Source organism: Diplotaxodon limnothrissa, linkage group LG7, assembly GCF_057381915.1.
Source record: "Diplotaxodon limnothrissa isolate DT_005_m linkage group LG7, D_limnothrissa_male_GT1.1, whole genome shotgun sequence".
NCBI lineage: Eukaryota > Metazoa > Chordata > Actinopteri > Cichliformes > Cichlidae > Diplotaxodon > Diplotaxodon limnothrissa.
The window spans coordinates 29,692,219-29,718,091 of record NC_140602.1 but is presented as its reverse complement, the minus strand read 5'-3'; the positions used below and the strand labels follow the sequence as shown (position 1 = coordinate 29,718,091).

The 25,873-nt window shown below is 44.5% G+C and overlaps 1 protein-coding gene across 1 annotated transcript in view; it reads left to right on the top strand.

Moving 5' to 3' along the window:
* gfra2b (GDNF family receptor alpha 2b) overlaps nucleotides 1-25,873 on the top strand; it is a 166,525-nt gene that overhangs the window by 91,081 nt on the left and 49,571 nt on the right. The window contains exon 4 of the mRNA XM_085359564.1: nucleotides 22,482-22,681. Coding sequence (XP_085215690.1) covers nucleotides 22,482-22,681 — 200 coding nt within the window. The remainder of the gene's footprint in view (nucleotides 1-22,481; nucleotides 22,682-25,873) is intronic.

Genomic DNA, 25,873 nt, shown 5'->3' with positions numbered 1-25,873 from the left:
GAAATAGACTCACGGCTCTGTAAATTGGCTTCTGCTCTCTCAGATTAACACGAGTCCAAACAACACGGTCAACGCAGGAGTGCTGCAACCAACACAGCTTCAAAAGCACTTTCTGTTCCTAACACACTCACACTCTCTTTCACAAACTCTCTTTCACACACACACACACACACACACACACACACACACGCACGCACACACACACACACACACACACACACACACACACACACACTTGTCTTCATATCTTAGTGAGGACATCTAAATGACATAACCCTTTCCTTAGCTGCTTACCCTAAACATCAAAAATTAATGTCTAACCCTAACCATAATCCTAACCTACCTGTAACCCTGACACTGAAACCACATTTTGAGTCTCAAAAATGTCTTCAGACTCGTGAGGACGAACACTTTGTCCCCATAAGTTGCAACTATAGTAGCAATTTTTGGTCCTCACAAAGTCATGTAAACACGGTGCACACACACAGACACACAGAGGACACTGGTGCAGGTGTTGTGTAAAGTTTCCCTTATTTCCTCTAACATGACGTCACCAAACACAACATTAATCTGTGGCCGCTCCTTTGCACGCGTGCAGGACAGGCGCGTGGGGGGAGGGGCCGGCTTGCAGTCCAATCACCTGTCATCAGGAGTCTGACTGCATGATGTGAAGATGTGCAGCGAGAGAAGCTCGAATGCTCCATGCTGATAAAAGACGACGGGGGTGGGGGGATAAGAGGATCATATAGAAGTGTGTTAAACAGCAGTGGCAAGAAGAAAGAGCCCTGGAACATTAAAGTACGTTTCAGACAAGAGTGTCGCAAATTGATTGGAGGGAAAGGCTAAGCGTGACAGAGTTTTTGTGAATACGGTGTGTGTGTGAGTGTGTGTACTCGAGAACTTGTTAACTGTTTGCAGACTCGAGGCGCAGTGAGAATACTTTAGCGTGTGCAGCGAATTAGAGCTGTAATGATTCAGCTCATACAAGCAGCTGCAAACCTGATTATAAAATTTAAATATTGTTATCTCCTCTAAACAAACTCTCTGTTTGCATTCTCGGAGCGCCGCCACCAGAGGCGGAAAAAATGGGCAAAGCTTGTGGGTCTGCAGACTGAAGCGCCTTAAACCTGCGTTCCTCCTGATGCCCAGCACGGGGCAGCTCCTGTCATGTCAGTAGAAACATGAATGAAGTCAAATTGTCCTTTGCGAGCAACTGATGTACTTGCAGCAGTCCACAGCAAATGTAGATATGTGGTCCATCCATCAAGTTCTCGGGCCAACCTGAGGTCACCTCCAATAAAGGCCAAGCCCACTTTACCTGCTACCTTTTCCTCTGTCTGCACTACATCAGTCCAGTGCAGCCATAACCTGAACACATGAAACATGCATGTAGGTAGCCATCCACTGCACAGTTGTCTTATAGTGGCAATTTCTCTGATGGCCAGCAGGGGGCGACTCCTCTGGCTGTCTGATTGTATAGAAGTCTTTGAGCGATTGAGCTTCCCACTCCCCTGATCTCTGAGCTCAGTGAACATCATCCTGATGAGTTCATGGTCTCAGTCACTGCTTTCAGGTCTCACTGAATAAAGCATGAAGCTTATTTTGAAGATCTGGAGAGTCAAAGAGGCACGATAGGGCGGTGTCCCTCAGTCAGTCATCATTCATCACATTTGAAACATGGGACAGCAAAGCTCCCCAGAATCACAAAATCAGCACAGAGTGGAGGTCAGGGTGGAGGGGTGTGTTAGCAAAGCAGTGATGATATACTTTATTCCTAAAAGTTGCAAAATTCATGTGCAACCTATAACAGAATATTTAGGTCAAACTCAGCAACACAGAATCTGACAAAGTAACCCAGTAAGGTAAAGTTACTGAGACAGAAAAAGTAACAGAGTTAAATAAGTACTTTTTGCAAGTTTATCGCCGCTCATCATCCACGCCTCCCGCTGAGCGCGTAGCGCTACTTTGAAGTTTGTTTTTTGCGCTACTTTGTACGGCACTATGTTGCCTGGCGGATGGACATGTGACCAACATACCACTCTTGAACCCCGATGCTGTGTGTCTGATCACATGCCCTTCCGCCAGGCAACGTAGTGCCGTACGACAGCGGGACAAACAAAACAAATCGTCTTACGATATGACAAAAATCATGGACAATCCATAGAAAAGCCGCACCTGACTAAAAGCCGCAGGGTTCAAAGCTTGTGCAAAAAGTAGAGGCTTATAGCCCGACAATTACGGTAAATAACCCGAGATTCACAAACTTTACAGAAAATGTAAAGTTTTTGTGATATGTATTGTTGTCGGGATAATAAATGTCTTATATCGGGATATGAGATTTTGGTCATATCGCACAACCCTAATTTGTAGATGGATGTGCAGATGGATGGGCGGGTGGGTGGGTGGATAGATGGGTTGGTAAACTTTGAGTTTGGATGAAATGTTGTGTTCACAGACACAAAAAGTGATAAACTGACAGCAGCTCTGGTGTCTTACAAAGTAAGGCAGTCATTAAGCAGCAAGAGAGGCGGCGCTGTAACAGGTATGTGATCTGATATGAGAGAATACTTTAGTGAGCAGCCGGTAGTGTTACACTGTCAGGTGTTGTAAGTGAAGCTGATGCTGGACAGAGACCTGCAGAAAGACCCAGAGGCTGCTGTCAGACTCAGTTTACACAGCAGCCACTGAGCTGAGAGTTCATCCTCCCATAGATGGAAATGTGCAGAGCAAAGCCCACAGAAGCAGCAGCTGTGATTATAATGCAACAGAAGCAACTTGAGAGTTTGTCTGAGTCAAACTCTGTTAGGTTCACTCTGATGGAGGAGTTTGGTGTTAGGCTGATCAGGTTGGGACCCAGGGCAGAATTTAAGTTTACCAAAACTTGCTTTGACCCTCAAACAATGAAACTTCCTTTAACTTGTACGTTACATCACCTCACCAGACAAGCACGAAGCTCAGTGTTTTAGAAAATCTCTAATTAAAAATCCTGTGAACAACTACAACTCCCAGGGTGCATTTCACTAACTTATAACACTCTGTTAAAAATTATAACATTTATAACTTTATAACATCCTGTTATAAAATTTCAGTTCTTCTCCTTTAGCTATCCCAGCATCCTCCTCTGTCTCACCAGCCCTCTTCATGTCCTCCTTCACTCCTTCCTCCTCCCTGCAGCTCCACCTTAATCCTCTACCCTCCCTCCTCTGCACATCTTCAAACCATCTCAGCCTCTGGGACTCTGATGGACTCCCAGTGAACATCTGAACATGTGCAGCTCAGCGTCATGGATAACATTTTAGCTCAAGTTAACTCTTTTAATTAGCTTAAAATGAAATACTGTAGTTGTAAATAAAGTGTTGCATGTATTCAACTTTTAATGGTGTTTAGATGCACTTACTGTGGAATCTAAAAAGCAGCAGTTAGAGTCTCTGTGTGGTCACTTTAATGTTGGATTTATTGTAATGTTTTACTTTGAAAAGCATCCGTATACGGTCGTGTGGTTTAAATACAGCTTGTTTGTTTCCTCTTTGTGCTGATGATTCAGAGACTGCATGATTCACTTAATCAGACACAATCACGCTGCAGCTGATGGCCAGGCTCATCATCACCACTCACCCATATAAAGGGCTCTTCATCTTCTTCATCTTCATCTCTAAAGCCCCTAATCTGCATTCATTACACCCCTCTGCATGTTTTCAGAGACTCTACAGCTCCAGATGTTTCCCCTTATTCAGCTGTCTGACCTGATCAAGGTCTGAGCCTGTTCAGAGTCCACGTTTACATCTGAAACAACAATACAAAGACACAGCAAAGATGCAGCTGTCCTCACTTCAACTTCAGCTTGGGCTCAATTATATCTGGAAGAGATATGAGAGGGACAGAAAGAAAGACAAAGGAGGTGAGACAAGAGAATATGAAAGGATAGATAGAGGAAAGGACATGGAAACAGTGACGCCAGAGGTCCGGAGGGAGCAACGGGAGGAAAGAAAACCGAGAGGAGTGGAGATGATAAGAGAGGAGGAGAAATGTGAGACGAGAGCTTGGAAAAGCAGAAAGTGAGGAGAGTTGATGGCAGCAGAATGGAGAGCGGGGCAGATAATTTAACCACAGGGGAGGAAGACGTTTCCTCTGACGCAGCTTCGTCTGTGCGCTCGCGCAGGACACCGTCCGCCCAGCGTCCGCCCAGCGTCCTCCACGTTCAGAGGAGGTAAGTGGGTTTTTCTGAGATTCACTCTGACTTCAGACACTTCCCTGCAGCTGTTCACTTCATCATCACAGTAAAGTGAGAAATTATGTTTAATATAGAGGGGGTCACTCACTGTTAGCCGAACATATAACTGAACGGTGCTGAGGTCAGAGGACAGCCAGGTAAGGTGCTGCAGGGATGTCAGCATGCAGGATCCTCAGGCCTAGCGCTGCGACTGCTCTCCATCATGGCTATTGGTAGTGGGCGGGATCTAGCAGAGAGCAGGTGAACATGTTGTCCTCAGAGTTGATATTAGAAGAAGATTTTGGGTGCAGTTTGGGTCAGAACATCTCCAAACCTGCAGCACTGTTGGCGTTCCTGGTCTGCAGGGGCGGGATCTATCAGAATGACTCAAGGAAGGAACAGCGGTGACCCAGGGTCACGGGCGTCTCACTGATGCACATAGGGAGTGAAGGCTGGCTGTGTGGTCCGATCCAACAGACGAGCTGTTGGACCTCAAACGTTTATGCAGACTCTGATAGGATGCACAGAGCATCACCTCTGACCCCTGTCTACGTCTGAAAGCTCCAACTGTGACCCAGATCACAGAGCTCGTCTGCACCACAGCACTGGATGGAGACCAGTGGAGTCTCGAGTGGAGTCTGATCGCTGTCACCTGACTCATGATCTCAGTTCAGTTCAGTTTCAGTTTTATTTGTCATATGCAAGTTAGCACAGGGTCAACATTGCAATGAAATGTGTTTGACAGCAGCAGTAACTCAGCAGCATGGTACGGTAGGAGAAAATATAATAAAAGAAAATAATAAAGAAAATAGAAAAATAGTAAGGAGCAAAATATTAGAGCGACATGGTAAAAGAGAAAAGATGACTAAATATATATGTATCTATAAATATAAATATATGTACACTAGTGATTAAATAAGAAAATCTTGAAAAGAAATATGACGGGAGGGCAGATGGGATATTGCACAGGAATGAGCAGCAGAAAATTACAGTATTGCACTTTTTAAACATAAATATCAATAACAATGAAGTGGAGTGACCAGTGCAGATTAAACAGAGTACTTGTGAAGCTGCAGTGTAGCTTCTGAGTGCGTCCTGTGGACTGTGTTGTGTGTGTTTAAGTGTTGTGGTTGAGGTGTCGTATGGCTTGGTGGTAAAAACTGTTTTTGAGTCTTGTAGTCCGAGCAGACAGGCTCCTGTAACGTCTGCCAGATGGTAACAAGGAGAAGAGCTGAGGTGGCTGTGGTCCTTGCTGTGTGCTTTACGGAGGCATCGCTGGAGATAAATGTCCTGAATGGCAGGAAGCCTCGTGCCAGTGATGTGCTCTGCTGCCTTCACCACCCTCTGTAGTGATTTATGGCTGCTGGCAGAGCAGCTTCCGTACCAAACTGTGATGCAGCTCGTCAGCAAGCTCTCAATTGCACACCTGTAAAAATGTAGGTGATGTTGGCGTTCATGCTAAACTTCCTCAGCCTCCTCAGTAAGTAAAGTCGCTGGCGAGCTTTCCTGATAGCAGTGTCTGTGTGAAGGGTCCAGGAGAAGTCCTCTGTGATGTTGACTCCAAGGAACTTGAAGCTGCTGACCCTTTCGACCTTGACACCGTTGATGTGGCTGGGCTGGTGTTCCCTGACTGGTCGTTTCCGGTAGTCCACTAAAATCTCTCTAGTTTTGCTGATGTTGAGAGTCAGGTTATTTTCCAGACACCACTCGTACAGCGCCATCACCTCCTCTCTATAGGTCGTCTCATCATTGCCTGTGATGAGGCCTACGATGGTTGTGTCATCCGCAAACTTGATGATGATGTTGGACACGTGTTTAGCAACACAGTCGTGTGTGAACAGGGAATATAGGAGGGGGCTAAGCACACAACCCTGTGGCGTACCTGTGTTTAGGATGAGTGATGAGGAGGTGTGTTTACCAACTCTCACCACCTGGGGCCTGTTTGTGAGGAAGTTTAGAATCCATCTGCAGATCGGTGTTCCCAGCCCAAGGTCGACGAGCTTCGTGGCAAGTTTTGGGGGATGATGGTGTTAAATGCCGAGCTGTAGTCGATGAAGAGCATCCTTGCATATGTATTCCCTTTCTCCAGGTGAGTGAGGGTGGTGTGCATTGCCAGGGCGATGGCATCCTCTGTGGCTCTGTTTGTCCGATAGGCAAACTGAAGAGGGTCCAGTGTGTCAGGGAGGGAGGAGCAGATGTGACCTTTGACCAAGCGCTCCAGGCACTTCATGATGACGGATGTCAGTGCAACAGGACGGTAGTCATTCAGACAGGAGACCACTGATTTTTTGGGAACGGGAATGATGGTGGATGCTTTGAGGGACGTGGGGACCACTGACTGCCTCAGGGAGAGGTTGAAGATGTTGGTGAACACCTCTGCCAGCTCGCCTGCACACACTCTGAGTAGCCGGTCTGGGATGCCGTCTGGTCCTGGAGCTTTGTGAGGATTTACCTTTTTAAAGGTCCACCTCACAGCTTCTGTTTTCAGAGTTAAAGTTGCAGCCTCACTGTCCTCCTGAGGGTAGAGGATCTGCTCTCTGTTGTCCGCGTCAAAACGAGCATAGAAGTTGTTAAGCTCGTCTGCAAGAGATGCAGTGGGCTGAACACTGACTGTGTTGACCTTCTTGTAGTCAGTGATGCTGCGCAGTCCATTCCACAGTCGCCTGGTGTCAAAGCTGTGGTAGCTGGACTCCATTTTGTCCCTGTAGTCCTTTCTGGCCTTTTTTATGGACTTTTGGAGGTCGTACCTGGCTGCTTTATATGCATCAGCATCCCCGGAGTTAAAGGCAGAGGTCCGCACTTTTAGCTTGGCGCGAACGTCTTTATTTACCCAGGGTTTCTGATTTGGATATATGCGGACAGTGGTTTTTGTGATGGTATCATCCATGCACTTTCCAATATATCCAATGACAGAGTCTGTGAGTTCATTGATGTTGCCATCAGCTGCATCCACAAATATCTGCCAGTCAGTTGTGTCAAAGCAGTCCTGCAGGACCTCCTCAGCCTCACTGTCCCATTTGTAAATAACCCTGGAAGCTGGTTTTTCCTGTTTCAGTCTTTGTCTGTATGCAGGCAGCAGCAGTATGGAACAATGGTCTGCCTTACCAAAAGCTGGGCGGGGGAGGGGTTTGTAGCACTCTTTGAATGGAGTGTAACAGTGGTCCAATTTTTGATCACCTCTTCTGGGGAAGGAGATGTGCTGATAGTATTTGGGGAGAACCTTCTTCATGTTGGCTCTGTTGAAGTCTCCCAGCACAATAAAGGCAGCTTCTGGATTTTTGTTCTCAAGTCCAGTAATGATGTCATACAGTTCGTCCATAGCAGCAGCTTTATCAGCATGTGGGGGAATGTAAACAGCTGAGAGGAGAACTGAGCTGAACTCCCTTGGGAGGCAAAAAGGCCTGACTTTAATTTTTTTTTTGGTCAGCAGCTCGAGGCTCTGAGAGCAGTAAGTTTTTAAGATACACACATCTCTAGCCCACAAGGAGTTAACCATAAAGCACACCCCTCCTCCCCTTTTCTTGCCTGAGTCCTTCGTTCGGTCTCCCCGGTAAAAAGTGAATCCATCCGGCGTGATGGCGCAGTTGGGGACGCTGGGCTCCAGCCATGTCTCTGTGAAGGCCAGAACGCAGCAGTTGCTGATGTCTTGTTGGTGTTTAATCCGTGCACGCAGCTCGTCAAGTTTCTTGTCCAGAGACTGGAGATTTGCTGTAAAGTCCGAACTGGCTGACGAATGTAGCTCCAGAAGCGTTTGTCTGTCATACCGAGTGTATGATCGCGCTGTGCGCACAGAAATTGAAAGCAGTACAAAATAAATAATAACATTTTTGCTGAGATGACTGGGAGCTCTCGTCGGTGCAGCCATCTTACGGCGCAACCGGAAGCTGCTTACATGTCATTACTCCATCAGCACACAGCTTATCCGCTGAAGTCCCTGCAGCATGCTACATCTCACCTGCACCTGTACCTTTCACCATCACTTCCTCAGCTCTGGGACATGAGCTGACTCCCGCTCCACTGCGTCTGGATTTCTTCTTCCACTTCAGCCTAAGTTTCAGTTTCTAGTTTCTGCTCCACCTAAACTTATCTCTGAATCCCTGTTTTGACCTTGCTGGAAATGGTGTTGCGGTTCTTTTTTGTTTTTTTTGTTTTGTTTTGGTTGTTGTTTTTCCATAACTTGTGTATCTGCAAATATACACATTCTGTATTTTTCATATGAAAGAAACTATACTGTGGTGGGGCTTGCTAATTTCTTGTTTTGATTTATGTATGTTATGTTTTGTTTTACTTCATATGTTTCATATGTTTCATATGTTGTTTGTTTAATTTAAGACAAAAAAAAATTTAATGAATGAGAGGTAAAACTTGAGGGGGTAGGGACAAATAAGTAAATACTTCAGCCTACTCCTTTTCAAACAAATAATGGAATGATATTTTGTAATGATTGTGAAGGCACATGTTTGAAATGTTTGAAATAAAAATGAACTGAACTGAACTGAACTGAACCTTCATTTCAACTTTTTCACTAAGTCCTTTAATCTGTGAGTTCCTCTGCTTTAAGTGATTAAGTGCTCGCACCCTCCCCGGCCTCTGTTTTTAAGAAGAAAGAAAACTTGTCTTTAACAGTTTGTTTTAGAGTTCATTTCGATTCAAGAGCAGTTTTCTGGCTGCCACAGTGCTTTAACAGCTAAACTTTTATCCTCCTGTGTTGTTTATCTGCTTTCAGAGGTTACATTTCAGTTTATTTCCAACATCATTTGACACTTCAAACCCCTTCATGTTGTTTTTAAGGAAAAGAGATGAAATGGCTTCTTTCAGCTTCCTTCCCTTTGTTGAATTTGCCTGACTCGTCCCTGTTTGACGCATCACACCTTGTCAGTCATCTGTCAAACCAACACACCAGAAAAATTCTGTTAATGTGCATTTTTCAACCCCCTTCGTTTTTTTTTTTTTAGTAAAAACTTGCCAGAGTAAGCATATTTCCTGTGTTTTGCTCTTTCACAGTCATAATGAAATTAGCAGATTAGGTTTAATCTCACTGAACGTTCTGTGTAGCAGCAGCAGGCAGCTGGACATGCCGCCGTCAGGTCGACACAACAACAGCATGAACTAATGAAAAATGTGTGAAAAGCACGATAGTTACAGAAAGCCGTTTGATTCTGACTTTAATGGGGACATTAGGATTAGCACTGGCATTAGGATTTGGATTAGGATGAGGATTAGCCCGGTGCTACACGATGCAGCACAGCTACTCTTTGGAGACCAGCAGCCCAAATACAACATGTGATATTTAAATATTTACAAGACAAAATTAAAGTGTTCTTCATTTAAGTGTTCAACACTTCCATAATTAAAACAGACTTTCTGAGTGTTATGTAATGAACCACACATAGTTTTTACTCATTGGCTTACAACGAAAATATGGTTGTTGAAATTCTCTGTGATTCGTAGTTTGCTGGTCATAGTTATAATAATAATAATGGATTGGATTTATATAGCGCTTTTCAAGGCACCCAAAGTGCTTTACAATGCCACTATTCATTCACTCTCGCATTCATACACTGGTGGAGGCAAGCTACGGTTGTAGCCACAGCTGCCCTGGGGTAGACTGACAGAAGCGAGGCTGCCATTTCGCGCCATCGGCCCCTCTGGCCAGCACCAGTAGGGTAAAGTGTCTTGCCCAAGGACACAACGACCAGGACAGAGAGCCCAGGGATCGAACCGGCGACCTTCCGGTTACAGATACGCTTCCCAACCCCCTGAGCCACGGTCGCCCGTTATGTCACACAGAGCCTCAGAGAGGCTGACTGAACACCAAGGCAACCAGTTTGGAGCTGTCAGCTCCAAAGTGATGCTCGCTGTGAGAGATGAGAGGCTCATATGAACACCGGTTGGAGACCACAGTTATAGCAACCGTTGCCTTTGAACCGGGGACCCAGTGTGTTGCTGTCGTGTCTTCACTCTGCTCTGGCTGATGATCATGTGACTGTACTCTAACAGCTGCCACGTGTTGCCACCTGTGCCCAGCTCAAAATCAGGACGTTTGCAAAGCAAGTAATCCAGCAGATTAATGACAGACCTTCTGCTGTGGATGGATCATCTCGTATGTTCTCTCACCTGGTTTCTCTGTTTTCGGCATTGTCTTCCTGTCATGTGGCGGTGTTCGTCTCTGCCCATCAGGAACCCTAACCCTTTACTGAGTAACCCTCATCCTCCATTTTGCAGGTAGCTAGCCAGCAGTTAATCCATTCTTATATAATCTAGTTTAGGCACAGCAGTGCTGTATGTTGTTTGTTAGTTCAGTCAGAATGAACTTTACTGAAACAGCTGGAAGCACAGACACTCATCATTTTATTTTTTAACTCGGAGTTATTTTTAGGGAGTGAAGGAGGATTTAGACTCGGACATGGTAAGTAGTGTCCGTATGAAGTTTGGAGAACTTGTTGTGGTATGATATTCTGTCACATGTAAAATGATTAACTCATTAAGTCTTGAGAGCCTGCTAGCAGGAACCCTTGAAGCTGTTTGCTGAGCTGCGAGGTTTCTGTTGTATTTCAGGGTGCTTAAAGAACCACATGCCTGGGTTTGTTCAGAAATTAGTGTAGCTACACTCACAAAAACCCGGCAACTCTTCAAATGGTGCTCAGAACACATCTTCACTCATACATGTGGAGGTGTCAGAACTCTTCATTAGGGGTACAGACTTGTCACATGTCGAGTTTAGAAAGTCAAAGAGCTAAGCCAGTCAGACTCAGTAGCTGTGACTGCAGGTTGTTTGTGTGGGTGGTGGATCATTCTTCCACCACATGAAGCTGAATGCAGGTGCGAACCTCCCGGTGTACCACAGAAATGCTCCTCAGGCTGTTTGGGGTCACCTGTGAAAGGTGGAGCTGACAGAGCTGCAGGTGGTGTGGGTGTGCTCCATCCTGCTGCAGTCACGTCTTCCCTTCTTGTCTTCATCTTCTCACTCTGTCACAGCTCGACCTCTTTTCCTTTTCCCCTTCATCTCCCCGCTTGTTCGCTCTCTCCTACGCCCACATCCTCCCTCCAGTTCTGTTTCTGACCTCGTTAGATCGTGTCTCCGTGGTGTGTATATATCTATAACGGACACTGGAGCAGTGTTTTAATAAAACATTATGTGTGTGTGTGTGTGTGTGTGTGTGTGTGTGTGTGTGTGTGTGTGTGTGTGTGTGTGTGTGTGTGTGTGCGTGCGTGCGCGCGTGCACGCACGCACGCGCGTATAGCCCTGAGCGGGGCTCTGTGTGTATATCCTGTTGAGACTGTGTGTGAGGAAGATAACAGGACAACCTAGGGCAACTCTCTAATTGGCCCGCACTCCTGCCCTGGATACTCGCTCTCTTTCTCTCTATATATATCTGCTCCTCTTCAAACATTGCGCTCATATCATTCCTTCTTCTTCTTCTTCTCTGCTGGAAGGTAGAGAGAGCCGGGTAGAGGGAGGAAGACACCGTGGGTCGAGAGGGTTAAACAGCGAGACAGACTCTAATGAAACAGTCACTCTGAAGGAGGAGGAAGCGGCTCTGTTATGTATTCAGCTTGTGCTAGCACACAATCAGTGCTCTGCAGCGCTGTGGTGTGAAGCAGTTTGAAGTGAGGAAGGATTTAAACGTTGTACCTGAGTCAGGTTTGGAAATCTTTTCGCCTGCAGTAGTGGGAAAAGTGCTTTCCTGTACATCTTTAATTCATGGAGCTTTTCTCTACTCTTAGTTCAAGCTGATGTTAAAGTTAAGTTTAACAAGAAAGTCCAGTTCATGAATGACACGTGGAGGCAGGCTTTGCTGACTGGTATATGTGGATGGTATGGATGGTATATAAAAGACAGACATAACTGAACTGTTGCTGCACACTAGTGTATGATGATCTGTTCTAAATGCTCAACATTTGCATGGTGGTCACCTGCTAATACCTACTAATTAAAGCCTCACCCCCCTAAATTGGAGCTCTTCTTGCATGGTCTGTTAGCACAGTAACCTCATAGCAGTCATACTATTGGTCACATGATGTCATTAAAAAAAACTCCAAAAGGCTCCAGCAGCACAAACACGGTCCAGAGGTCCAGTTTAGGTAAAGCCTAGCAGACAGCTAGCAGCTACAGCCACCTTTGTCACCATCCACCTGTTAGTTAAAGAGGCCACGCCCCTAATAATGCAAACTTTAAGCCTTAAAACAGGTGAGTTATAAAAACACTCTGCCCCATAACATTGTTACAAAGGAGGAAACGTTTTGGGCTGTGACAAACAAGAACATGATTTAAATGTGTAAAAAGTAGAGGATCAATAATAGAGCCCCGTGGAACGCCACGGCCCCAAGAAAACACTCTGTGATGCCCTGTTCCCTTTTCTTGTGACTCACGGTGATCTCTGATGGTTACTGCTTCCAGAAAACCCTCATTTATATGTGGACTCATGTTTCCTAAAACAAAAAATGCTGCTATTTGAAGTCTTCAGTCTCTTAATACATATGGCAGGTCTAGTGCTCATTTAACCACAGCTTTTCTGCTTCTCTGTGTGACACTGAAGGATGCCTTCAGTATTTGACACTGACACCATGTCAAATATTTGGATAATTTACCAAAATTCATGCAATTATACCACAGTGCAAGTTAACAGGTGAGTTATAAAAACATCCTCCCACTGTACAAGTGATATGAAGGTGTTAGAATTATCCACAGAGACCAAGAAGTTTGTGTATCAGGCTGTAAACATGTTTATTTTTACTGTAAAGATTTAACATGGGAGTCTATGGGGGCTGGCTCACTGCTGCCTCTGCTGCTTTTCTGTTTTTCTTCTTTGTTATTGCTCCATAATAAATCACATGCACAGCTTTTCATCATATTCATGTCCTCTCCCCAGTCTGTGAATACTGGTGTCTGCAGCTTCCATGTTAAAAAGAAAAGAAAAGAAAAAAAGTCCCTAAAAACAAAAACTGTTGTCAGTCATAAAAAAGCAGCTCTCAGAGTTTCTGTTGAAATGTGCAGCTGTTATTTCACAGTTAATGAAAATATCCCAGCAGCTATTTTTATCACATCCAAGTGCAACATGCACAATGTGAAGCACTTTTACACAACAGTCAGTGGAAATCTGGCACCCTGCTGTAGTCTCATAATTTATATTTTAATAGTGCATACTACTCATTTTAAATAACTTTTATTTTTATGCCTCAAAAGTTTGAGGGGACCCAGAAAAGTTTCTTTCAAACTTTTATTTAACAAATGAGCAGCATGAAGAGGGAGTGCATAAAAAGTACAGCGAAGGCATTAACAAGGATCTTTATGATTTTTTTCTCATAATGACGTTCTTGTGAGAAGAAATGGAAACATCCTCCTGTACACCTGCGTAGATGTCCCATTAAGATCACTAATGATTAGTGATTTGTGATGTCATTAATCATTAAAACTTCTGCTCAACTTTATGCTGTTTTGTGCCATCCTTTGAAAACAAATGTGGCCTTTTTTTGGTTTTATGCAGCTTTTCTGTGCTTCCAAACTGAGTGTTTCTTCAGTTATAGAGCATTAAAGAGGATTCTGCAGTTTAAATTGATAATAATGCATTCCCTCAGGCTGATGTAGAATTTAGTGTCATATTAACAGTGACAGCCTAACCAGGTGATGGACAGAGGGAGCAGCTGCCTCTGCTGTGCAGAGCCACAAAATTAAGACGAGTGCGTGTGGAGCGGAGGAAGCCTGCTTCATTTCACAGAATCAATATAATCGGGTGTGAGGAGGTGTTAGCTGCCCCTCAGAGACCAAACACGCCCATTTAACTAAGTGCGCTATGGAAACACTGAGAAGGCTGCATAAATTCAGAAATTATTCATGGGCTGGAAGCACAAGTTTTCTGTATGTCCCTGAACGTGCCGTGAAACAGTGTGCATAACGAGCGCAGCACAAACCTCAGCGACGCTGAGCTACCTTCATTTCGATTTCTGGACATAAGCTGTTAAATCTTCGTGCATGTTCTCTTGCTGTTTTGTCCCACTTCAAAGCCGGCGCTGTTTGGATGTGGAGAATGAGAATGTTCCGGCTGTCCTGCAGGAATATAAGCACATTGTGGCTTTATCTGTGCTGTCTGTCAAGGATGAAGATGTCGAGTTTCCGCCACATTCAGCTCAGCAAGAACGACTCCAAACTGCTGAACTTTAATGAAACCAACCAGGCCAGCAAGCGTTTAGCTGCTAAAGCTGCTGTGGAGGCAGAGGTGATATCAGGCCGATCAGGGTGATGAAGCAACTTCAAGCTGGAAAATGAGCTGCAAGTCAAAAAGGTTCAAACAGCCTCGCTGTCCTCAGTTATATTTGCATACTGGCTTTAATGCACCTGATTACCTCATCAGCTCATTAGCTGCCCAGCATCACTGGTGTGGATATCTCTAGTAGGTGTGACCAACACCTGGTTGTAGGCTCAGTCATCTGTTTTCACCTTATTAAATGGTGCTGATGTCGCGCTGATGAAGTGGCTTTTAGGCCTTAAGTGGCTGTCAGCTCAAGGACAAAGACTTATTTTAGAGGTTTTTTTGCATAACATGCACCTCCCAGTACCTTTAACTGCCTTTATCTGAACTTCAATCAACTTTCAGCTCTTCTTCTGCTTTACTGCAAAAAGTTCTGTATGTCTTCCACAAGAGAACCAGTGACAGAGAACAGAGAACAGATGTCGTCTGACAAAGACAGACTAATTTTATCAACAGCACAAAGCCCCCTCATGAGGAAATGAATCTAATGGAATAAAAAAACAAAAAACTTGCATGAATAACAAAATCAAAGCAATTGATATAGTATAGTTTAATATTTTGAGAAAATTAAAGTCAAATTTATACAAATGTTTATTTTTGCATCAGAGCAACTTCATGTCACATCTGCAGCTCAGCGCCATCAGCAGGCAAAGCAGCAACCTTCCAAAATAAGTCAGACATGTAGCTGTGTGAATAACTGGGCAGCCAGATAATTAAAGTGTTAATTTTTAATGAGAATAGGAACGAGTCTCAGGGAGTTGCTCCGAGGTAAGACATTTACAGAGTTGGAGACACTGAGGCCGTGCACAACATCATCTACTACAGTCAACAACATCCTACCCAATTGCCTTCGAGTGAATCAGCAGCCCTCTCCAACATCGTTGATCCCTTCAGGAGGCTCTGAAACATCCTCATCATCAGCTCTGCCAGCCCGGTCAGCTCATTCATGATTGATCTGGTAGAAAGATCTACCAACCCAAAAGTATGATCAAAGTTTGCTGTTGGAGACAAACAGAGTTACAGCTCATCGCTCTGCATTCAGCGTACTTCTCTTCCACCTCCACCTCCTCTCTCTGCCTGTCAAACGTTTTCTGCTCAGTTAGATAAAGTGAAAAGTTTGGATGTGCTCGACGGTGGACGGCTCCATCATTTCCAGACGACTCACTCTCTGCACTCAGATGATGGGCAGACAAAGTTTTTGGGGAAAGTGCTTAAAACAAAAACTTTCTGCAGATCATTAGCATGAGCGAGACATCTGCTGGGAATGTAGGACGCTGGCTGTTGTGCAGTTTATGCATGAAGCAGCATCACTCAGTCACAGCATCTCTGCCTCTTCACCCTCTCAAACATTATCAGTTTCTGTCGAAGGACCTTATCATTGATTCTTTTCCTCATCAGAAGTCAGTTTTCAGTACATCTGTGGGTGGGCAATGCCCAAACCTTAAAGCCTCTGCAAACCCAAACCAGCAACAGCCTGCTGTGGGTTTGGGTTTGCCTGACATGCTGCTGTGGAGGTGTCGGGGTAAATATTCAGCTAAGACCCTTAGAACCAAAACCACAAGCTGACCAGCAAGTAAAAGCACAAAATAGAAGCAGAGTAGAGAACAATGAGAACAATTAAAAAACAATACTCCCGCAGGATAACATGTCCAGTTTCCCCATGCAACTTGATTGGTCTTTATAAGTAACCGACAACTCGCTCCAAATAACTCATCCTGACTCCTTCACATGTGAATGATTCCACAGTCTTTAGGGCTTGACAGGAGAGTTAGGGAAGCACCTGGAACAGATCTGGGTTTAACCTTTCTTCTGGTTTTTATTTTTCTGCATCAGATTTAACAAGTGTGAGAAAAAACTCAAAGTATGAGTGATGTTTCCTGAAAGACGTGTGGGTGGTGAAGACGTCTTCACGATGGCTCGACTTTCTGCTTTCATGGAGCCACAAAGCAACACCTCAACAGCTCGAGCTTTCTTGGAAACACACAACGGCTAGTGTGTGTGTGTCTGTGTCTGTCTGTCTGTGTGTGTCTGTCTGTCTGTCTGTCTGTCTGTCTGTCTGTCTGTCTGTCTGTCTGTCTGTCTGTGTGTGTGTGTGTGTGTGTGTGTGTGTGTGTGTGTGTGTGTATTGCACTCTGTCAGTAGATGTTTGAGCTCAAAGAAGAACATGTTCCATGAGGGCCGACTCTGTCACTGATAATAAAATGTTTTAAACCACCAGAGAGCATCCCATCCTGTAAACTTCTACATGTGTAGCACACGGAGAGCCTGAGTGTGTCTGTTTGTGTGTGTCTGTGCGTGTAACTATGTGTGTGTGTTCGTGTGTGTATGTCTGTGTATGTGTGTTTGCGTCTGTGTGCGTGTGTTTTATGCAGTGTGAAGATGCTGATAGGACCCTGCAGAGGTGCATTGATGGTGACCACATTCATATTTAATTAGTGAGGTGTCAGTCAGAGGTGATGGCAGCTCACAGCGGTGTCCTCTCCATCACCTCGGCTCACTCCGGCCGTATCGACACAGACGCGGTGCAGAAGTTCAAAGGGTGAAACGATGCTGCTGCATAGCTGCAGATCTGAGCAGCAATCACAGGTTGAGGGTCTTCATGGAAGCAAATGACATCAGCGATAAGCAGAAGCATGTTGTTGCTGTATAAAATACTGACAGTGGTTTTTGCTAGATGGCATAAATATGAAAATCCAAGGTCACTTCCTTCTGGAACTGGACCTCTGACAGAGTTGGAGGTGAAGTTGTCTGAAGGTGTAATATAGATAAATGTTCCCAGCTTTGAGGCTGAAGACCTGCAGGGACCAGCTGTTACCTAAAAATCCACCACCTCCACCTTTTCCTAATGAATTTGAATCATCTTAAAAGAAGTGACTTTTAAAAGGTTTCGGTTTAGCGCACAGCATGTTAGGTATTTGAGATTGCAGTATTGACATCATCCCCCACTCTTCCAGAGTGGATGAATCTGCATCCGGTGTCCCGTGCTGCTCTCAACCTGAGGAGGTTCAGCTTGATGGTTTTTGTGTAAACAAAGAAACTGGCGCACTGAGCTCATACCTCCACCGAGGAAAAGCCAATTTAAGTCATATTTCTGAGGTTTGGAGGCTCCGCTCCTTCGAGGATTCTCTGCATGAGATTATTTTTTCTGGGGTTTCATTGATCGTGCCCAGTTTTCTGCCTCACAGGAAGCCTTTGATTTCTCTGCTCAGCACTGGAGGCGTTGTCAGTCACTGATGTAAATTTGCTAAAACACTGAGGGAAATGTCATGATGCCACGCTTCATGATCTGTCCCTGAGCCGCAGATACAGCTGTCTTTTCCATTGGAGTTGTGTGATTGGATGTGTTAGGCTGAGACTTAATGGTGTCCACACGTGTGTGTTCACACTCGACATGCTGGTGTGACATTCACACGCTTGATTGGATCTCACCGTAGCCCTGGAGACGAGAAGGTGTCGTTGTTCTGTAGATCCTGATCATGTTGGAGGGCAACAGACATGTGCTCAGCTCTGCTGCTGCAGGTAGAGCCGCAAACATCACGACCCACCCACCCAGTCTCTGAGCACACCATTAAATACATAATCACCGCCCATTTTATTAGGTACACCTGTTCAACCCCTCGTTAACACTGATGTCTAATCAGCCAATCGCACGGCAGCAGCTCAGAGCCTTTAGGTGTGCAAACATGCTGAAATTCAAACTAGAGGTGGTCTCGTCCAGGTATCGATAGTATCAGATCGATGCTTTGTTTCTATCCTCTATGTGCAGCTCACTGAAGCGTGTTAAATAATTAATTTTTTAAATAAAATTCTACACCCCGAACATGAGCTATGAAACATGTCTGTGCTGACTGTCTGCTTTATTTACAGCCTGCAGCACAGTTAAACTACAGACGCTGAGCCAGACAACTCTACATTCAGCTCAGTTTCAAAATAAAAGCTGGAAGGTGTGTTTTACTGTGTTAACTCCTTATTTTAAAAGTAAAAGTTACAGTGATTTAGTGATACTTAAAATGCCTTCAGAATTTGCAACCTGATGATGGTTCATCTCATAAATCAGGACACACTGCGCTCCTCAACAGCAGCTGCCTGTAGAAATAGTTAAAAATATCACTATTGGCATCGGTATCAGTGGTACTGGCCCTGTATTTACCTGGCGTTGGATATACACCAATCTGCAGAGTGGCGCAGCACGAGTTCAAACTGAGCATCAGAATGATAAGAAAGTTGCTTTAAGGGCTTGAGGGCGGCGTGGTTGTTGGTCTGAGTGTTGCACAATCTGCTAATCTGCTGCGATTTTACCACCAACCACCATCACAGACATCAGCTCTCTGGGAGGAAACGCCCTGCTGAGCTCAGAGGTCAGAAGAGAAACAGCAGACTGCTGATAGAAAGGTACTCATTACAACCAACGTCTACAGAAGAACCTTCAAGCAGATGGGCTGCAGCAGCAGGAGACCACATTGTGTCATTCCTGTCAGTAAGAACAAGAAACTCAGACTTACAACACAGTCTGGTTTCTGAACATGACAAGTTCGCTGCACTCAGTCCAACAGAGCACCTTCACCTTCATCACAAAGGCAGCAACACACCTGCAGAAACTGTGTGATGATGTCATGATGATGTCATACCATGGAACAAAGTCTGAGGAACGTTTCCAGCAGCTTGTTGAGTTAAAGCAGCTCTGAATGAAAAGAGCCCATCCACATCCTAACAAGGAGTAACTAATAAAGTGGCCAGTGTTTAATTAAAGTCTAAGAACACATTGGCGGCATAAAGTAAATGTAAAGAAATGAACACACACACTGTGTCCTGTCCCTCAGTAGGCTTCCAGACGTTGGCCATCAGGAAACAGGATGATACAGAAGGATGATTCTTAACTGTGAATCATGCAAAGCCACTCTGATAAATTCCATGAGTGAAAAACGGAGCAGGTCATGATCAGGGAGCGCTTCATTTAAACCCATTAAACTCAGGATGTTCAGTATTTGGATGAAGCCGCTCATGAGAAGAAACCTCAGCCTGTCAGTCACATTTAATCAGCACTCAGGTAAAACAGATCAGACTCAATGAAACTCAGCTCGTTAACAAAGAAGCTGCACTGATGCTGATGGTGTCTTACCACGTTGCTGATGATATCGTTTAATCAGCACCTCACAGGCCGTCAGCTGACCCCCTCTCCCTGTAATGTTCTGTAGCCAGTGAGCAGAGACCTGTCAGACATGCCACCAGTCCTTCGGCCTGCTTCTGCTCCACTTAAGACTATTTGCCTGTTAGCAGCTGACCCAGGGTCAGCCAGTCTGGGCGTGTCCCTGTGTATCATGCGCTCATCAGAAACGTCCTGCACAGCGAAGGTGGTCAGAGCAGTCTGCCTCACAGGCAGGAGATGCTAATCAGCACCGCTGTACATGTGAATGCAGGTGATTACATGTAATCACATGTGGGTACATGTGATTGCAGCACTCAGACCTGACATGGACACGACTACAGCACTTTCACTGCTCCTGCAGCGTGCTCACTGTTAAACCCTAACACAGCTGCAGGACACAGAACCACAAACACTGCCTCCTGTTACAGTCCTAATTAGGTCACATGGTGAGTGCACTGATGGAGCTGAAGTTGTTGATGGAGGAAAAACAGACTTCTGTGCTGCTGTTTGTTGGGTGGATGTGAGCAGGTGGATGCTGTTGTCACGGCCAGCGGGGGCAGACCGTGTGGAGAGTGTGTGGTGGACCCAGGCGCGAACACAGGCGAACGAGACAGGAGTGAACTTAAACTGAAAGAGAGCCTTTATTTGGGCTGATGCAGGAGGGAGTAGACAAAACATAACAGGGACAGACTGCAACTAACCAAAAACCTAAACTGGAAAAATACTAACCTGACTGTAAGGAATAACTATGATCACTGTGAACAGAATGCTGTGCAGATGCATGGAAACTGTGAACCAAATGGCATGACGAAACAGACATGACCTGCACAGAACCTCATCGTGCGGCTGCATGAAAAACAACAGAAACCAAATGGCAAACCTGAACTGCACAGAATCCTGAAAAACACTTAACTTGACCAGAGGGGAAGTACACAGACAACGCGACAACAAAGGAAGACTGAGGACTTAAATACACACATGAGGTGATCAGGGGAAGTGGAGACACATGAGAACACAGCTGACTCGAATGAAACATAATGACAATACAGGGGAGAGAAACACTAACTACAATGAACAAAGAACACCAGACTCTTACAAAATAAAACAGGAAACACGGAGACATAGACATGGAGATAAAACATGACATGAACTTAACCGCATAGACATGAAACATAGACGCAGGAACCAGGGAGACTGAGTACAGGCGGAGATGACAGAAATAACTAAGAAATAAGGCCTGAACAGCAACCTAGAATTTAACTAGACTGAAAATAAATACAAAAAAATACATAAAAACTCAAACACTGGGTCACACGACCCAGTACCGTGACAGCTGTGCTGTTTAGGATTGTGTCACAGTGAGCTGGCTCTGAGAGCAGGGAGCCCTGACTGACGGAGGCATGTTCTGTGTCTGTTTGTGGGTCTGTGTGCGGCGCTGATTGCTGTTTTGTGTGGTTTTCTTTCTTCACAGTCTGAGTTGTTAAAATGTTTCTGTGTGGATGTTGAGTCTCTCTATTAAACACGTCCAATATATAAAAGTCGTTTTATATATTTGAAGAAGGATGCAGACTGATTGACTCATGGAGCAAACTTAAGCAGTAAGTGGTTTACGCAGGATTACAGAGGATTAGTCACATGAGCTCGTACAGCGTACCAAAGACAGCTCTTCTTCATTTAAGTTTATCTGAATTCATCACAACAACTCAGACATCCTGATAAAAATATCATTTATAAAATCTCAGCTTTGTATTTAGAGTTTTCTGTTTTAGGAAGAAACACAGTTACAATGATGACCTTTAACCTGTCCAATCACGTTGATGGACGTGATCTGTGATCACTCTGCTCTCATCCTGTGATTATTGGGCATGCGGGTGCAGGCTAGAGGGCTGACGGAGCAATCAGTCACACATCGTTCGTGTGATTTTAATATGTTATTCAGTGCAAACATGTCACTGGGTTTACACAAAGATCGCAGGTTAGATAAATCAGAGATGTTCCTGGCGACCAATTTCTTCGTCTACTAAAAAAAGATTCTTCAACAATGAACCATGCCGCTTCATTATCAACATTACATGTTATACTCCAGACAGCAAGGCAGAAAAACACTTTAAATAAACTAATGTTAAATATTGTATGAAAACATGTTAGTACAAAAGTTCACGTGTTATTAAAACTGTGACTGAGCAATGCGCCGTGCATTATTGAAGCTAGTTCATCCACTTCAATAAAAGTTCAAATCTAAAATAACACATTAAATCATTCATTTATTTTCTTCTGCTGATCTGAAGTTGGGTCTCGGGGGCAGCAGCAGGGAAGCCCAGACCTCCTTCTCACCACGTCCTCCAGCTTATCCAGAACCATCAAGGCGTTCCCAGGCTAACCTCCTCTCTGGAGGACAAGCCCGGCCAGAATAGACAGGAGGCGAAATGTTCACTTTTCTACAACAAGCGAAGCTTCTCTGTAGTTATTATTCAAATTCACCTGTCTAATGGTGCATGCTGTAGTAGTGTTCTTATTATTTTGTCGAAGGTGACTTTCTGTTCCTCCTCTGAGTTTCTCTTTGTTTTTGTTTTTCTTTGACCTCCGGCCTTCGGACTTTTCAAAGTAAGTGGAGAAGCAGAAAAACACGGTTAATCATAAAAACAGAAATCGAAGCTTTCAGTCTAAAAGTGTCTTTTGGGAGACGCGAGAGTGCCGCGAGTGGAGTGATTACAGCCTTGCTGATTGGAGCCTTGCTGAAGTCAAGTCGCTCTCTGAAAACGTTCAATTATCTTTCAGCAGATTATTTCATTAAGTGCACAAATTAGTGCAAGCTCGGGCACAAAGACGTGTGTGAGTCTCTTTAATTTATCTTTTATCTCTTCTCTCTCTGCAGATTCATCTCTGACCAAGATGAGCCCCTGCTCCGAGGCAGGGAAACCCTGTAACCCCTGTCTGGATGCGGCGAAGGCTTGTAACCTTAACGAGACGTGTAAACGTCTCCGATCTGCCTATAACTCCATCTGCAGCAAGACCACGCCCCCGCAGCCCTCTGCGGGCTATCAGGAGCCGTGTAGCAGGAAGCGATGTCAGAAGGTGGGTGCAGCGCCTCAAGTTTGAGGGGAAATCCTGAAGCAGTGAGAAAACTGCCCAGCGTTCAGCTCAGCTGCACGAAGCTCAGCTTAATTTCACACTTTCACAAAGCGTAGATAAAAAAAAACAAACTCCGAACCTCTCCACAACAGCATCCTGCTCCAGCGTCAAAGGCAGGGAATGTGGGAAATGTAGCAGGGAGGTGGTTTAAAGACAAGGAACATAGCTCTGACCCAGACTGCAGGTACATGCTGCAGGTCACAGGCAGGGGATGCTTAATAAGGCAAGGCAAGGCAAGTTTATTTGTATAGCACAATTCAACAACAAGGTGATTCAAAGTGCTTTACAGAGACATTAGAAACAAAAACAAATGAAAAGCATGATTTAAAATTGATTAAAACAAGCAAACAAACAAACTAACTAATTAACAAACAAACAAACAAAACAGTATATAAAATCAAAACAGATAAAATCAGAACAGTAGATAAAATCAGTAGTTAAAATGTTAGTTTTGAAATTTAAGCTTAAAAGTGTGGATTTGGTGCTTTATTCAAATGCAGCTGAGAACAGGTGAGTCTTCAACCTGGATTTAAATAAATTGAGTGTTTCAGCTGATCTGAGGCTTTCTGGGAGTTTGTTCCAGATATAAGGAGCATAAAAGCTGAATGCAGCTTCTCCGTGTCTGGTTCTGACTCTGGGAACTGATAAAAGACCGGATCCAGATGACCTGAGGGATCTGGAAGGTTCATACTGGGTCAGGAGGTCACTGATGTATTTTGGTCCTAAACCATTCAGAGCTTTATAGACCAGCATCAGAACTTTAAAGTCTATCCTCTGATGGACAGGCAGCCAGTGTAAAGACCTCAGTGCTGGACTGATGTGGTCCACTTTTTTGGTCTTAGTGAGGACTCGAACAGCAGCGTTCTGAATGAGCTGTAGTTGTCTGACTGATTTTTTAGGTAGACCTGTAAAGATGCTGTTACAGTAATCAAGCCTACTAAAGATGAATGCATGGACTAGTTTTTCCAGGTCCTGTTGAGACATCAGATCTTTTATCCTTGATATACAGTGGGGCAAAAAAGTATTTAGTCAGCCACCGATTGTGCAAGTTCCCCCACTTAAAATGATGACAGAGGTCAGTAATTTGCACCAGAGGTACACTTCAACTGTGAGAGACAGAATGTGAAAAAAAAATCCATGAATTCACATGGTAGGATTTGTAAAGAATTTATTCGTAAATTAGGGTGGAAAATAAGTATTTGGTCACCTCAAACAAGGAAAATCTCTGGCTCTCACAGACCTGTAACGTCTTCTGTAAGAAGCTTTTCTGTCCCCCACTCGTTACCTGTATGAATGGCACCTGTTTGAACTCATCATCTGTATAAAAGACACCTGTCCACAGCCTCAAACAGTCAGACTCCAAACTCCGCCATGACCAAGACCAAAGAGCTTTCGAAGGACACCAGGAAAAGTATTGTAGACCTGCACCAGACTGGGAAGAGTGAATCTACAATAGGCAAGCAGCTTGGTGTGAAAAAATCAACTGTGGGAGCAATCATCAGAAAATGGAAGACATACAAGACCACTGATAATCTCCCTCGATCTGGGGCTCCACGCAAGATCTCATCCCGTGGGGTCAAAATGATCATGAGAACGGTGAGCAAAGATCCCAGAACCACACGGGGGGACCTGGTGAATGACCTGCAGAGAGCTGGGACCAAAGTAACAAAGGTCACCATCAGTAACACACTACAACGGCAGGGAATCAAATCCCGCAGTGCCAGACGTGTTCCGCTGCTGAAGCCAGTGCATGTCCAGGCCCGTCTGAAGTTTGCCAGAGAGCACATGGATGATACAGCAGAGGATTGGGAGAATGTCATGTGGTCAGATGAAACCAAAGTAGAACTTTTTGGTATAAACTCAACTCGTCGTGTTTGGAGGAAGAAGAATACTGAGTTGCATCCCAAGAACACCATACCTACTGTGAAGCATGGGGGTGGAAACATCATGCTATGGGGCTGTTTTTCTGCCAAGGGGACAGGACGACTGATCCGTGTTAAGGACAGAATGAATGGGGCCATGTATCGTGAGATTGTGAGCCAAAACCTCCTTCCATCAGTGAGAACTTTGAAGATGAAACGAGGCTGGGTCTTCCAACATGACAATGATCCAAAACACACCGCCCGGGCAACAAAGGAGTGGCTCCGTAAGAAGCATTTGAAAGTCCTGGAGTGGCCTAGCCAGTCTCCAGACCTCAACCCCATAGAAAATCTGTGGCGGGAGTTGAAAGTCCGTGTTGCTCGGCGACAGCCCCAAAACATCACTGCTCTCGAGAAGATCTGCATGGAGGAATGGGCCAAAATACCAGCTACTGTGTGTGCAAACCTGGTAAAGACCTATAGTAAACGTTTGACCTCTGTTATTGCCAACAAAGGATATGTTACAAAGTATTGAGTTGTATTTTTGTTATTGACCAAATACTTATTTTCCACCCTGATTTACGAATAAATTCTTTACAAATCCTACCATGTGAATTCATGGATTTCTTTTTTTTCACATTCTGTCTCTCACAGTTGAAGTGTACCTCTGGTGCAAATTACTGACCTCTGTCATCATTTTAAGTGGGGGAACTTGCACAATCGGTGGCTGACTAAATACTTTTTTGCCCCACTGTATTCTTGAGGTGATAGTAAGCTGATTTTGTTATTGTCTTAATGTGTTTTTCTAAGTTTAGGTCTGCATCCATCACTACACCCAAATTTCTCGCCTGGTTTGTGGTTTTTAGATGTATAGATTGAAGTTCTCTGGTGACCTGTAATCGTTTTTCTTTGGCGCCAAAGACTATTACCTCAGTTTTGTTTTTGTTTAGCTGAAGAAAATTGTGACACAACCAGTCATTAATTTCCTCAATGCATTTACCAAGAGCCTGTACAGGGCCTCGGTCTCCTGGTGACATTGTGATATATATTTGTGTGTCATCTGCATAGCTGTGGTAGTTTATTTTGTTGTTCTTTATAATCTGTGCCAGTGGGAGCATGTAAATGTTAAACAGAAGGGGTCCCAAGATGGAACCTTGGGGAACTCCACATGTGATACTTGTCTGCTCAGATGTGAAGTTACCTATTGATACAAAGTATTTCCTGTTTTCTAAGTATGTTTTGAACCAGTTTAGTACAGTTCCTGAAAGACCTGCCC